The sequence below is a fragment of the Bos javanicus genome, chromosome 20 (genome assembly GCF_032452875.1).
Source record: "Bos javanicus breed banteng chromosome 20, ARS-OSU_banteng_1.0, whole genome shotgun sequence".
NCBI lineage: Eukaryota > Metazoa > Chordata > Mammalia > Artiodactyla > Bovidae > Bos > Bos javanicus.
Window position 1 is genome coordinate 39,717,750 of NC_083887.1, and position 11,144 is coordinate 39,728,893.

At 48.4% G+C, this 11,144-nt stretch overlaps 1 protein-coding gene across 1 annotated transcript; it reads right to left on the bottom strand.

The window, feature by feature from the left end:
* Positions 1-1,957: 1,957 nt before the first annotated feature.
* Positions 1,958-5,902, bottom strand: RXFP3 (relaxin family peptide receptor 3). The gene has a single exon (XM_061393777.1). It carries the CDS (start codon positions 5,890-5,892, stop codon positions 4,516-4,518), a length of 1,377 nt encoding a protein of 458 aa, XP_061249761.1. The 5' UTR covers positions 5,893-5,902; the 3' UTR covers positions 1,958-4,515.
* Between the last annotated feature and the right edge of the window lie 5,242 nt (positions 5,903-11,144).

Sequence of the window (11,144 nt, forward strand, 5' to 3'; positions counted from 1 at the left end):
CTGGAGTGGGTTGCCATTTCCTTCCCCAGGGGGATCTTCCTGACCCAGGGATCAAACCTGGGTCTCCCTCATTGCAGGCAGACGCTTTACCATCTGAGCCACCAGGGAAGTTTTTCCACATGACACAGCACACAGCCTTAAGAAAGAAACAGCATCTGGCCACCTCCCCTGCCTCACCTACCTGTTCTTGACCTCTGCAACATTTGGAAATGGAATTATTTGCTGATTTCAGTGTGTATCTTCTGATCATTTCTCCAAGCCACTGCTCTGCTGATTAAAGATTTTGAAATGAATGACTGGGTGGGCTGGAAGGGTGACCTGCAACTGAGAGCCGTCTTCCCTGGACCCCCAAGGAAGTCAAGAGTAGTCATCTGTGGCCAACCACAGGGCATGGTCTTCATTACAAGTGAAACTCTTTTCAGATGGAACACTGGGTGGGCTATGGGATAGAAAAAGGAGCTAGAGCACACAGACACACTCTTTCTCTCTCTCTCTCTTTCTCTCACACACACACACACTCACACACACTCACACTTAAGTGATACTTTACTCCTTGAACTCAACTTCATTGAGATTTGAATGAGCAGATGAATCCAATTTTAAAAGACTTTAACCACCTTAAAGACTTTTAAAGGCTTTTAATCTACCAGGGCTTCCCTGGTAGCTCAGCTGGTAAAGAATCCACCTGCAATGTGGGAGACCGGTTTGATCCCTGGGTTGGGAAATCTCCTGGAGAAGGGAAAGGTTCTCACTCCAGTGTTCTGTCCTGGAGCATTCTATGGACTGTATAGTCCATGGGATCACAAAGAGTTGGACACAACTGAGCAGCTTTCACACTCTCTTAACCACCTTTGGGAACTTAAGTACTTGTTCTTAGTATACCAATTACATATCCCCTCTGGGACAAAATTGTCCTGTTCCCAGACAAATAAAGCAAGTGCTGGGACATTTACATTCTTCCTAGAAATCCCAGTAAATCCTGCAGGAGAAAGGGAGGCCACACTGCTTTGCTTCTCCCTCCATGCACCTGGCCTTCCAACCTCAAAACCTTTGATCACTGAATTTCCCCAGCTTCAAATGCCCTAGCTATGCACCTACTCTCTGTCTCAATTGCCAGATTGCCCATCTAAATTGTACTCATATTCCTAAGAAAGTGACGTGAAAGTGAAAGTCGTTCAGTCATGCGCAACTCTTTGTGACCCCATGGACTATATACAGTCCATGGAATTCTCCAGGCTAGAATACTGAAGAGGGTAGCCTTTCCCTTCTCCAGGGGATCTTCCCAACCCAGGGATCAAACCCAGGTCTCCCACACTGCAGGCAGATTCTTTACCAGCTGAGCCACAAGAGAAGCCCATATTTATAGGTCCATCTCAAATACTGCTTTGTCCAGGAAGTCTCTGATTCCCCAACAGAATCAAGTTCTCCATCCCTGTGTTCCTGTAAACAGCACTTCTTTTAGCCCTTACTATGATATTCAAAAGCAAGAAGATCAAACCAATCAATCCTAAAGGAAATCAACCTTGCATATTCATTGTAAGGACTGATGCTGAAGCTCCAATACTTTGGCCACCAGATGTGAAGAGCTGATTCATTGGAAAAGACCCTGATGCTGGGAAAGATTGAGGGCAGGAGGAGAAGGGGATGACAGAGGATGAGATGGTTGGATGGCATCGCCGACTCAATGGACATAAATTTGAGCAAACTCAGGGAGATAGTGAAGGACACAGAGGCCTGGAATGCTGCAGTTCATGGGATCAAAAAGAGTCCGACACAACGTAGTGACTGAACAGCAACAACATGACATTTAACTTACTATCCCACGACTCATTTGCCTCATGTACATGGTACTGTCCCTTTCTAAATGTCAGGAATGTGTATGTAACCCCAAAACTCAACACAGAGCTAGGCACACAACAAGCATTCAAAAAAAAAAAAAATTGATGATCTCAACTGGATTTGACCATTTCCTTGTTGATGCTTTTGTCCTTGTGTAGATAGGAGTTTTGGTCTTGGCTCCCTCTAGCCATGTTCTCAGAAGTCCACAGATGTGGGTGGGGACAAGGTGACTCTTTTCATAGAGTTCTTTCCTGAAGTCCTTGCCCCCACCCCTTCTGTTTTTCTAGTGCCCATCATACCAGAAGTACACACTTCAACATACTTTCCAAAAAACCTTGGGCAACCCACACATTGTTTATTATTAAATTCCAAACAGCAAGTTGCTTAATAAAGAGAATATCTCAGTAAGTGTCTAATATCAGTGTAACACAGAGATACACTACCATGCTACTATTTGTTCTTTGTAGGTGTTTACTTGTTCATTTACTTTATATTTTGGAGACTTGGGATTATAGTTCAATGTTTATTAGCCCACTGGTTCTCAGTATCAATAAGTTTCCATCCTAAATGGCAAAGAGAGGCTAATTTGACTACGTAGCATTATTCTGTTTTCTAAAAAAGCTACCTCCTTCAAGCCTGCTCAGGATTGAGGAGGTCAAACAGCTTTTGTGTTTGTGGCAGGGTCTTAATTTTTGCACTGTGTGTGTTACATAAAGCGGGACATGAACGCTGGAGCTGAGGAGTTCACATTTTGAACCTTAAATCTCAGACAGTCCTGGGAATTTCCAACAAAATCACAAAGTAATTTATGGTTCAAGAGGCTACAGAAGCAGATGTGCTTGTATAGTGATGATTTATGCTATGAAAATAAGCACACCAGTAGGTGCCCACATTGCCTGTTTGTGATCTCAAACTAGGTCGCCAAAGAGAAAAACAGTAGCACCTCTGTCAAAACTGGCAGCTGGATGGGTAGATCATTCCATCCCGCCCTCTGAGCAGCCTCAAGAAAGGACTATACTGCTGTGACCAGAACAGAATTGTCATGAGAAAGGTGTCACCCTTCAGAAGGTCCCGTTAGACTGGGGGTTATGGAAAAATTCATCATGTGTGTCAACGTGCTGAACACTCTTTAGAATGAATGGAACTTGGTTAAGGTAGAGTCCTATGGGAATTCTGATGCTTGCCTTCTCTCCTCAGTGTTATGAGCAATAAGAAACCCCACACCTGAAATCCTGGTAATTCACCCAGAACAGACTCTCCCTTCTCTTTCCCCTTCAGCACAGAGTTTACTCGAGTCTCCCATTCCCCTTCCTACCCCACAACTCCTCTGGAAAGATCAGACTCCGGCTTCCGGGAATTTGGTTTTCAGAAACCACGTTTCTACAGCATCTCTTAATCTTGTGTCTAAGCCTATAAGAAACGCGGCCGACTCATTCCTCTACTTGCTGGTCTAGAGCCTCAATCAAACACGCATTCCGATTCCCAAAGAGTGAGAGGGTGAGGCTGCAGAAAAGTCTCTACTCCCAGTGGCGTGTCTCCTCAGACCTGTTCAAATTGCTCCTGGGCACAGCTCACCTGCAGTGCACGGACCCGACCCGAGCGGACACAGTGTCTCCAGGCACCCGCAGGGCTCTCAAGGGAATCCAGACGCCCAGCTTCCAGCGCAGGGCGCACTCACTTGCTGTTGGAATACCAAGCGAGCACGTGCCCCGCCCCGCTTCTCCTTGAGAATCCCAGGGACGGGGGAGCCTGGTGGGCTTCCTTCTATGGGGTCGCCCAGAGTCGGACACGACTGAAGCGACTTAGCAGCAGCAGCAGCCTGAAGTCTCTCTCTTCAGCCTCTGTAACCTCACTGAGTCCGCTCACTCTCGCAGGGAAGCCACTCCCCGGCAAAGAGCTCTAGTACACGCGAGCGTTTTGGTTCCGGGGACCCTTGGGCGGTGCAGAGTCCCAGTTCGGCTCCGGGTGTGCGCACGCTCCCGGACCCAAAAGATAAACCATACGCCTCACGGGAGGTGGCTCTCTCTCGGTGCATTTCTCCCGCGGGCGGAACAAGATTGTCACGTCTTTCTTTCAACTCCGAAAAAGTTTCCGGGTCCCATACTTTAGGCCTGCCCGCAGCCAAGTAGCAGATCAGACCTTCGCGCCGCGGCTGTCCCAGAACCAGAGCGCAAAGGTTTTGAGGGTGGCTCCCCCGGCTGCGTGCACCTTGAGGACTTTTTCAAGAGCTGCCCCCCAAAAGTTTCTGTAATACAAGCGCTCAACTGTCTGCGCACCATTTGGCTGAGGCCACTTCCTCGACCCCGAATTGCTCTACATTCAGGATGCCTTTCTCCCCCTTCTGGGCGCCCTACACTGCCCAGCCTACACTACATAGCCTAAGAGGAGGAAGGGGGTGCGTGTAGAGAGAAGGGGAACGGAGGCTGATGGCTTGGGCCTGTAAGGTTGAGCTCGGCCCCTTTGCCAGCTTCGTCTCTCCACTTGGGTTCTCAGCCTCCCCTCTCTGGAGGAGGTCCCCAACCTCTTCTTAGGCTGCTCCTTTGTGCTCCTCTCCATCCTGCTCCCTCCTAAACTCTTGATCCGGAGGTCCCCCTCGCATCCCTTCACCCGCTCTGCTCTTTTCCATCCAGGAAAAAGCGCTTTGCAGTTTGCGTGCACCCTGGGCTTCGGCCCGCGTCAGTAGACCGAGCTGCTGGGCAGCAGGTCATAGCGCCCGCCGCTGTAGACCACCACGCCAGGCGGGTAGTAGAGCAGGTCGGGCTCTGCGGCTTGGTGGAGAGGCGCCAGGGCCTGCAGTCCCTGGTCCTCCGGCTCGGGCTTGGTGGTGGCGGTGAAAGGGCGCATGCTGGTGAGAGAAGGCGACGCGATGCGCCACAGTAGGTTCTTGAGCGCTTTGCGGAACTCGCGGCGTACGAGGCAGTAGAGGATGGGATTGAGACAGCTGTTGGAGTGCGCCAGGCACACGCTCACGGGGAACGCGTACACCTGGCACAGGAAGTACTCTTGGCTGAAGGGCACCGCGTTGAACTTGATGAGGATGCTCCAGGTGGTGAGCGCCTGGTTGGGCAGCCAACACAAGAAGAAGGACAGGACCACGATGGTCACTGATTTGGTGACCTTGGAGCGTCTCCGAGCGCTGGCTCCGGCCAGGCCTCCCCCGGCCGCTGAGGCTCCTCCTTCGGTCCCTGCCACGCGGTGGTCGGAGATGAAGCGCACCAGCAGCAGGTAGCACAGGCTGATGATGCCTAGCGGCAGCACGAAGCCCAACAGCACCTTCTGCAAGTGGTAGAGGCCCAGCCAGAACTGCCTGTCGCGGCCCAGCAACCTGTCGGGGAAGCGCACCAGGCACAGCTCCTCCCCCATCACCTTGACCGTGGTGGAGAAGATGGCGTTGGGCAGCGAGGCCAGCGCGGCGGAGGCCCAGATCATCGCGCACAGTGCTTTGACGGAGAAGCAGCAGCTGTCCTCCAGGCTGCGGCCGCAGCAGTCGCCCCGGCTGTACCCTCGGGTCCGGTGGCTCTTAAGAGCCGAGGCCACCGAGTGGTAGCGCGCCACGCTCATGGAGGTGAGAAAGAAAACGCTGGCATACATGTTCATGGACGTCACTATGGATACGATCTTACACATGGCCTTGCCGAAGGGCCATTTGAAGTCAAGGGCGTTTTCCACGGCCCAGAAGGGCAGAGTGAGCACGAACTGGAAGTCCGTCAGTGCCAGGTTGGTCACGAAGAGGTTGATGGAGGACTTGCGCCAGCCCTGCTTGCTCTTCATCAGGTAGAGCACCAGCAGGTTGCCGGTCAGCCCCAGCGCGCAAACCACCCAGTACACCACGCTGACGAGGATGCGCACCCGGGCCTCGGGGTCCGCGCTCTCCGCCCCGCCGCCGCTCGGGGGGTGCCCCGGCGCCGCGCCGTCCGGCAACTCCAGCCCCAGCTCCCACCACAAGTCCTGGAGCTGCAGCGACGCGTTGCCGCTGAAGTTGGCCGCCTGCAGAAGGTCCGGGATCCGATCGAAGAGTTCTGTGAGCTCGTGCCCGCCAGCCGCCTTATTCATGGTGGCTGGCGCGGCTGCCGCGGCCACCTGCCCGCGCTGGTGCCTCTAGGTCATGTTTCGGGAGATAGCTCCTAAGGGGAGTCCGGCTCTCCCGGGGTTCCGGCGCACGCGGGGGCTTGCAAAGTAGCTGTGGAAGGGAGCGCCTAGGAACCGGGCGCCAGGCGCGTCCCCGGCGCGCGGAGCTTGGCCTTGGGCGTGAAAATGGGCGCCGAACGTCGGTTCTGGAGGGGTATTGGAGAGTAGAGACGCACAGCTCCCAAGGCGAGCGAACGGCGTCGAAAGGTTGTCCGGCCAAGGCTGGAGTCTGCGGGTCTCTACTGTAAAAACTCAGATTTTTTGCCCCCAGCGTTTCCCGCTGGCACTAGCGCGTTCCCTCCCTGCAGCTCCAGACCGCTCCTGGGGGCCCGCTCTTTCCCTTTCAAATACCTTTGCAGGTTTCCTCCGCAGCTGCTCCGACGAGGTTTCCGAAGAGAGTTCAGTCTACCTCGCTGAGACGCTGGAGGGCTTTCGATGCCGGCCTCGCTGCCTCGCTGCCTCGCATCTCCGTCTCTCCGCTGCTGTCGACTCGCAGTGAGTTGCCAGCCGCGTTGCCGTGAGTTGTATTTCCACCCGCACAGCCGAGGCTGCGGGCTCCCGAAGAGCATGCGTAACCCTAGCGCCAGGAGAGGGGGCGCTTTCCGAGGTGCTGAACTTAGTCGCACGCGCCGAGCCGCGGGGCCAGTCTCCCTTTTCAGTTTCAAAAGGTCGTAAAGTCCTTTATTTCCCTCTGTTGCTGGAGAAAGTCGGCTTTGATTTGCGATCGCTTTTCCTTCCTCATCCCCCAACATAATTATGAGAATTTTTTCTTTCTCAGTTCCAAATGCACAATCTTCTGCCCATTTTTCTTTTTTAAAAGCAACGATAGTTGTCTCTTTTCATGCCCATACATTAAATCAGATGGTGGGCTCTTACTGAATACCCAAACGCCAGCTCCACTTCCCCTTACTAATAGCTGACTGTAATTGGCGTCTGTGGTTGTCAGGATTTTCAAAGCGTCTTCATGTAACAGAACTCTGGGTTCAGGTGTTGGTATCTGCTTTGGTGTATTCTGAGAACTGAAGCTAAGCAGAACATGTAATTAATTGGTGCGCTAACCTCACAGGCATTAGATGCTTAGCTCTTAGCCCACAGCTCTTCAATAGATTGTTTACTCACATTCAACCACACTCTTTTTAATCTGATGCAGTTGGAAAAGAGGTTTTCATAGGGCTGTTTTTTGGCACCAGTACCCACACTACTATTATAATCAGAACTCTTAACCAGGTGTTGTTTGCTTGTTTGTTTGCTTCAAACCAATGGAAGTAAAATTTAAAGACTCTTCTAAGTTCCTTTGGGCAAAAGGAATCAATATAAACCATTTGAGTCACTTCTTAAATTGCAGTTTAAGTGCCAGATCAACTGCTCTGGAGTAAAATGTACGCTTCTTATGAAACACTTAAGAAATTTGAAATGTTTTCCTCATTGTGCTGGACTAAACGGAAACAAAAGTATATTAAATGTAATTGTCCTCACTCTTGCAGAGCGCCTGACTTTACTTACAGAGACAAAAAGGTTATGACTTTAAAGCAGAGGAGATAGAAAAGCATACTGAAAAACAAACAAACAAACAAACAAACCACGGTATAGCTCAGTTGGTAAACAATCTGCCTGCAATGCAGGAGACTCCGGTTCGATTCCTGTGTCGGGAAGCTCTCCTGGAGAAGGGAAAGGCTACCCACTCCAGCATTCTGGCCTGGAGAATTCCATGGATTGTATAGTTCATGGGGTCGCAAAGAGTCGAAGACAACGGAGGGACTTGCACTTCACTTCATGCAAAATTAAGAAGAGAAAAGGAAACATCATGATTCCAAAATCGGAGCACAGTTCCAGAGAATACCTTCACTATAGTCTCGGTATTGCTCTGTTTACCCGCTAGGGGGCGCGAGAATTTTAATAAAAACAAGTGTTAGTCGTTCATTTGTGTCCGACTCTGCATGGACTGTAGCAACTCTATGGACTGTAGCCCGCCAGGCTTCTCTGTCCAGGGGATTTCCCAGGCAAGAATACTGGCGTGGGTTGCCATTCCCTTCTCCAGGGGATCTTTTCGAACCAGGGATCGAACCTGCGGCTCTTGCATCTTCTACATTGCGGCCGGATTCTTTACCACTAAGCCACCAAGGAAAACAGAAACAAAGGCAAACCACTTCCTTTGAGAAGCTGTAATCTGAAGAAGCTCAGCCCTTCTCTGAACTAATATAACACACAAGTTGCTTCTGTGCACACCTCTTATCCCTGCGTAAGTAGCCTCTTCTTCAAGCTCAGTTCTCACTCCAATTTTTACTAGCTTTTTCTCCATCAAATTTTTATTTCTCCTTTAGTTAAAAAAGTTTAAAAATATTTCAAGGTGCTGTTGAAAAACAAGGAAGCCTGGGATATACCCTGAAAGCCCTTTGCCTCAGTTTCCTCCTGTGTACATGGGAGGAATTGTGGTTTTCAAATATTCTGAGGATAAGTACTGAGCAGGTGACATCTGAGTCGGGGGCGGTGGCGGGGGGAAGCTTCCTAAAATGTAAGTTGCAGCTCTCCTCCCAGCCCCATGTGGTCACAGAGATTCTGATTCAACGAATCAGAGTTGGAATTGGAGTTGGAAAGGGGCCTAACAGTCTATACTTTAAACATTCTTCTAGGTGATTCTAACTTCCCCCCAAATTTGGGAACATTTGGATTAATTTTTATTCGTTCTCTAAGCTCTCCATGTGCAAACATTTAAGTCCCAAAGAAATCTTAATTTTCAATGTTGGTTGATCCTAGGATTGGAAGCAAAGAAAGAAAAGGGGGTCTTGCTGAATTCCTTAATAATTACATTTAGACCCAATAATGACATTTCCTTCATTGTAGGATGAGGGGACCATGTGCTCCTGAGATCTGCCAGGCCTTAAGTACTTGGCGGGCAAGACAGACTGAGGCCCCAGGAGAGGCTATTCCCAAGTGCGACTCCCAGAGAATGTTGCTGGAGTGCTTCTGAGCCTACAACTCTCTTCATTTCCAAATCTGTGTTCTCTGAAAGTGAAGTACAAGTTGTGTGCAGGAATTTATAGTATCACTTAAGGAAGTCTGTGTTATGGAAGCAAGATGGTCTTTTTTCAAATAAGTTCTTTTTCAGTATGACCTTAAGATATTTTAGACTGTATTTCTTAAAATCATGGGCCATGTTTTTCTCAGACAGCATCTAATATATTCAAAGAGAGAGGCATATCAGTTATGGTCAAATATCATTTAGGTATACTGTTAAAATATTACCAAAATCTTACCATAAAAATTCCTAATGGAAAATTTGGAAAACTGTCAAATTTTCAAAGGGTATGTAGATTTATAAGGATCAACCCTGTGGAAAAATTAAAAGAGGGGCTTTTTTAGTTGTCTGTTTTTAATAAACCAGCTATGATTCCTTCCCTTGCCCCATGAGTCTAATTGTTAAGTTTTATTGCTGTGGATCCACTCATGGCAATCTGTTTTCCCAAGTTAGTGTCTTTGCTAAAAAATGTTCTTCTGAAAGTTCTTCCTCTATTCTCTTCTCTCTCTTCCCCAAATTCAATGTATTTCGATGTTACCTATACTGCTTAAAATTACTAGTAAAAGGCTACTGTTTTTTGGGATTTTTTTCTGAATTCTCTAAGAAATAGGTATTGATCCTTTCCCCTCTTGAGTATCATTGAGCCCTCTATCAGCACATCTCTTAAGGCATGCCTTTGATCAAGGAGTGCTGTGGCTCTTTCTGAATATTTCAAGTGTCAGTCTTGCAGAGCAGGATGTATATTGCTGCTGTCTGCCCTTAGTGCTGAGCCTAGGATTTTCACATGTATGAGCACAGAACACATTTATAGATTGGGCTCTGCATTCAGATGCAATCTTCCTACTAAGGCAGTGCCTTTAAAAAATAACTCGAAGTTTTTCTTTTTTTTTTTTTTTCGAAGTTTTTCTTAACTATCCACTCCTATAGAGTATCCAAGTCCAACTCCAGGACAATTGATTTATTTAAAATATGTTTCACTTTTTCCTACACTATGTGAGTGTGAATATATCCCCAAATTTTCTCTATCTTAAGAGTATTAATGAATGTGTTGTCAATGAGGTGCATGTGTGTGTGCTCAGTTGTGACTCTTTGGGCCCCCCATGGACTGTAGCCCATCAGGCTCCTCTGTCCATGGAATTTTTTCAGCCAAGAATACAACCCAGGGATCGAACCCCTGTCTCCTGTGTCTCCTGCACTGCAGGCAGATTCTTTACCCGCTGAGCCACTGGGGGAAGCCTAAGCTTTACCTCCAGCTATAAAGCCACCTGCATACTAAAGCCACTTAAAAATATTGATGCCGAGGACTTCCCTGGTGGTCCAGTGGTTAAGAATCCACCTGCCAATGCAGGGGACATGGGTTCGATCCCTGGTCTGGGAAGATTCCACATGCCCTGGAGCAACTAAGCCCACGCTTAGGTTCACAACTACTGAGACCATGTGCCACAGTTACTGAAACCCTTGCACCTAGACCCGTGGTCCACAGCAAGAGAAGCCGAGGCAGTGAGAAGCCCTTGCACCACAGCAGAGAGCAGCCCCCACTTGCCACGACTAGAGAAAGCCTGCACACAGCAATGAAGACCTAAAGCAGCCAAAAAAAAAAAAAAATTAAATTAATTTAAAAATATTGATGCTGAGTGCTGACCTTACACCAATAAAATGGGAATCATTTGTTAAGAGCAAGATCTGTAGTTCTATACGGCTTATTATTAAAAAATTGCAGCTCCCTTCCAGCTGTGCCCTCCATATTTCTTCTGCCCAGAGGCACATTCAAATCTTTTGATTCGTTTGCTATATACTGCATAACTCTGATTGAAATGCTTGTATTGCTACTTTATTTTTTCATTTTAGGCATGAATTTTTTACTCCTTACCATGGACGGTGAAAGTTTAGCTTTTTTTCTGACACACACTCTCCTTGTAGTTCTGCCAGCCTTCGGACACCTTCCAATTTCGTTGTATTATACTTTTGAAAGATCCGTCCCCAGCGTTCACACTGCAATGACTATGCAAACATTAACAACTGAGCCATAGAGTATATGAGAGCTATTCTTTCCTTTCATAGCTTTCTGTCTCCAATGGAATTAATAATTATCTTTGTTACTATGGTAGGAAAGACCAAGTCAAAGCTACTAGAACTGCTTCTACCTACCAAAATACTAAAC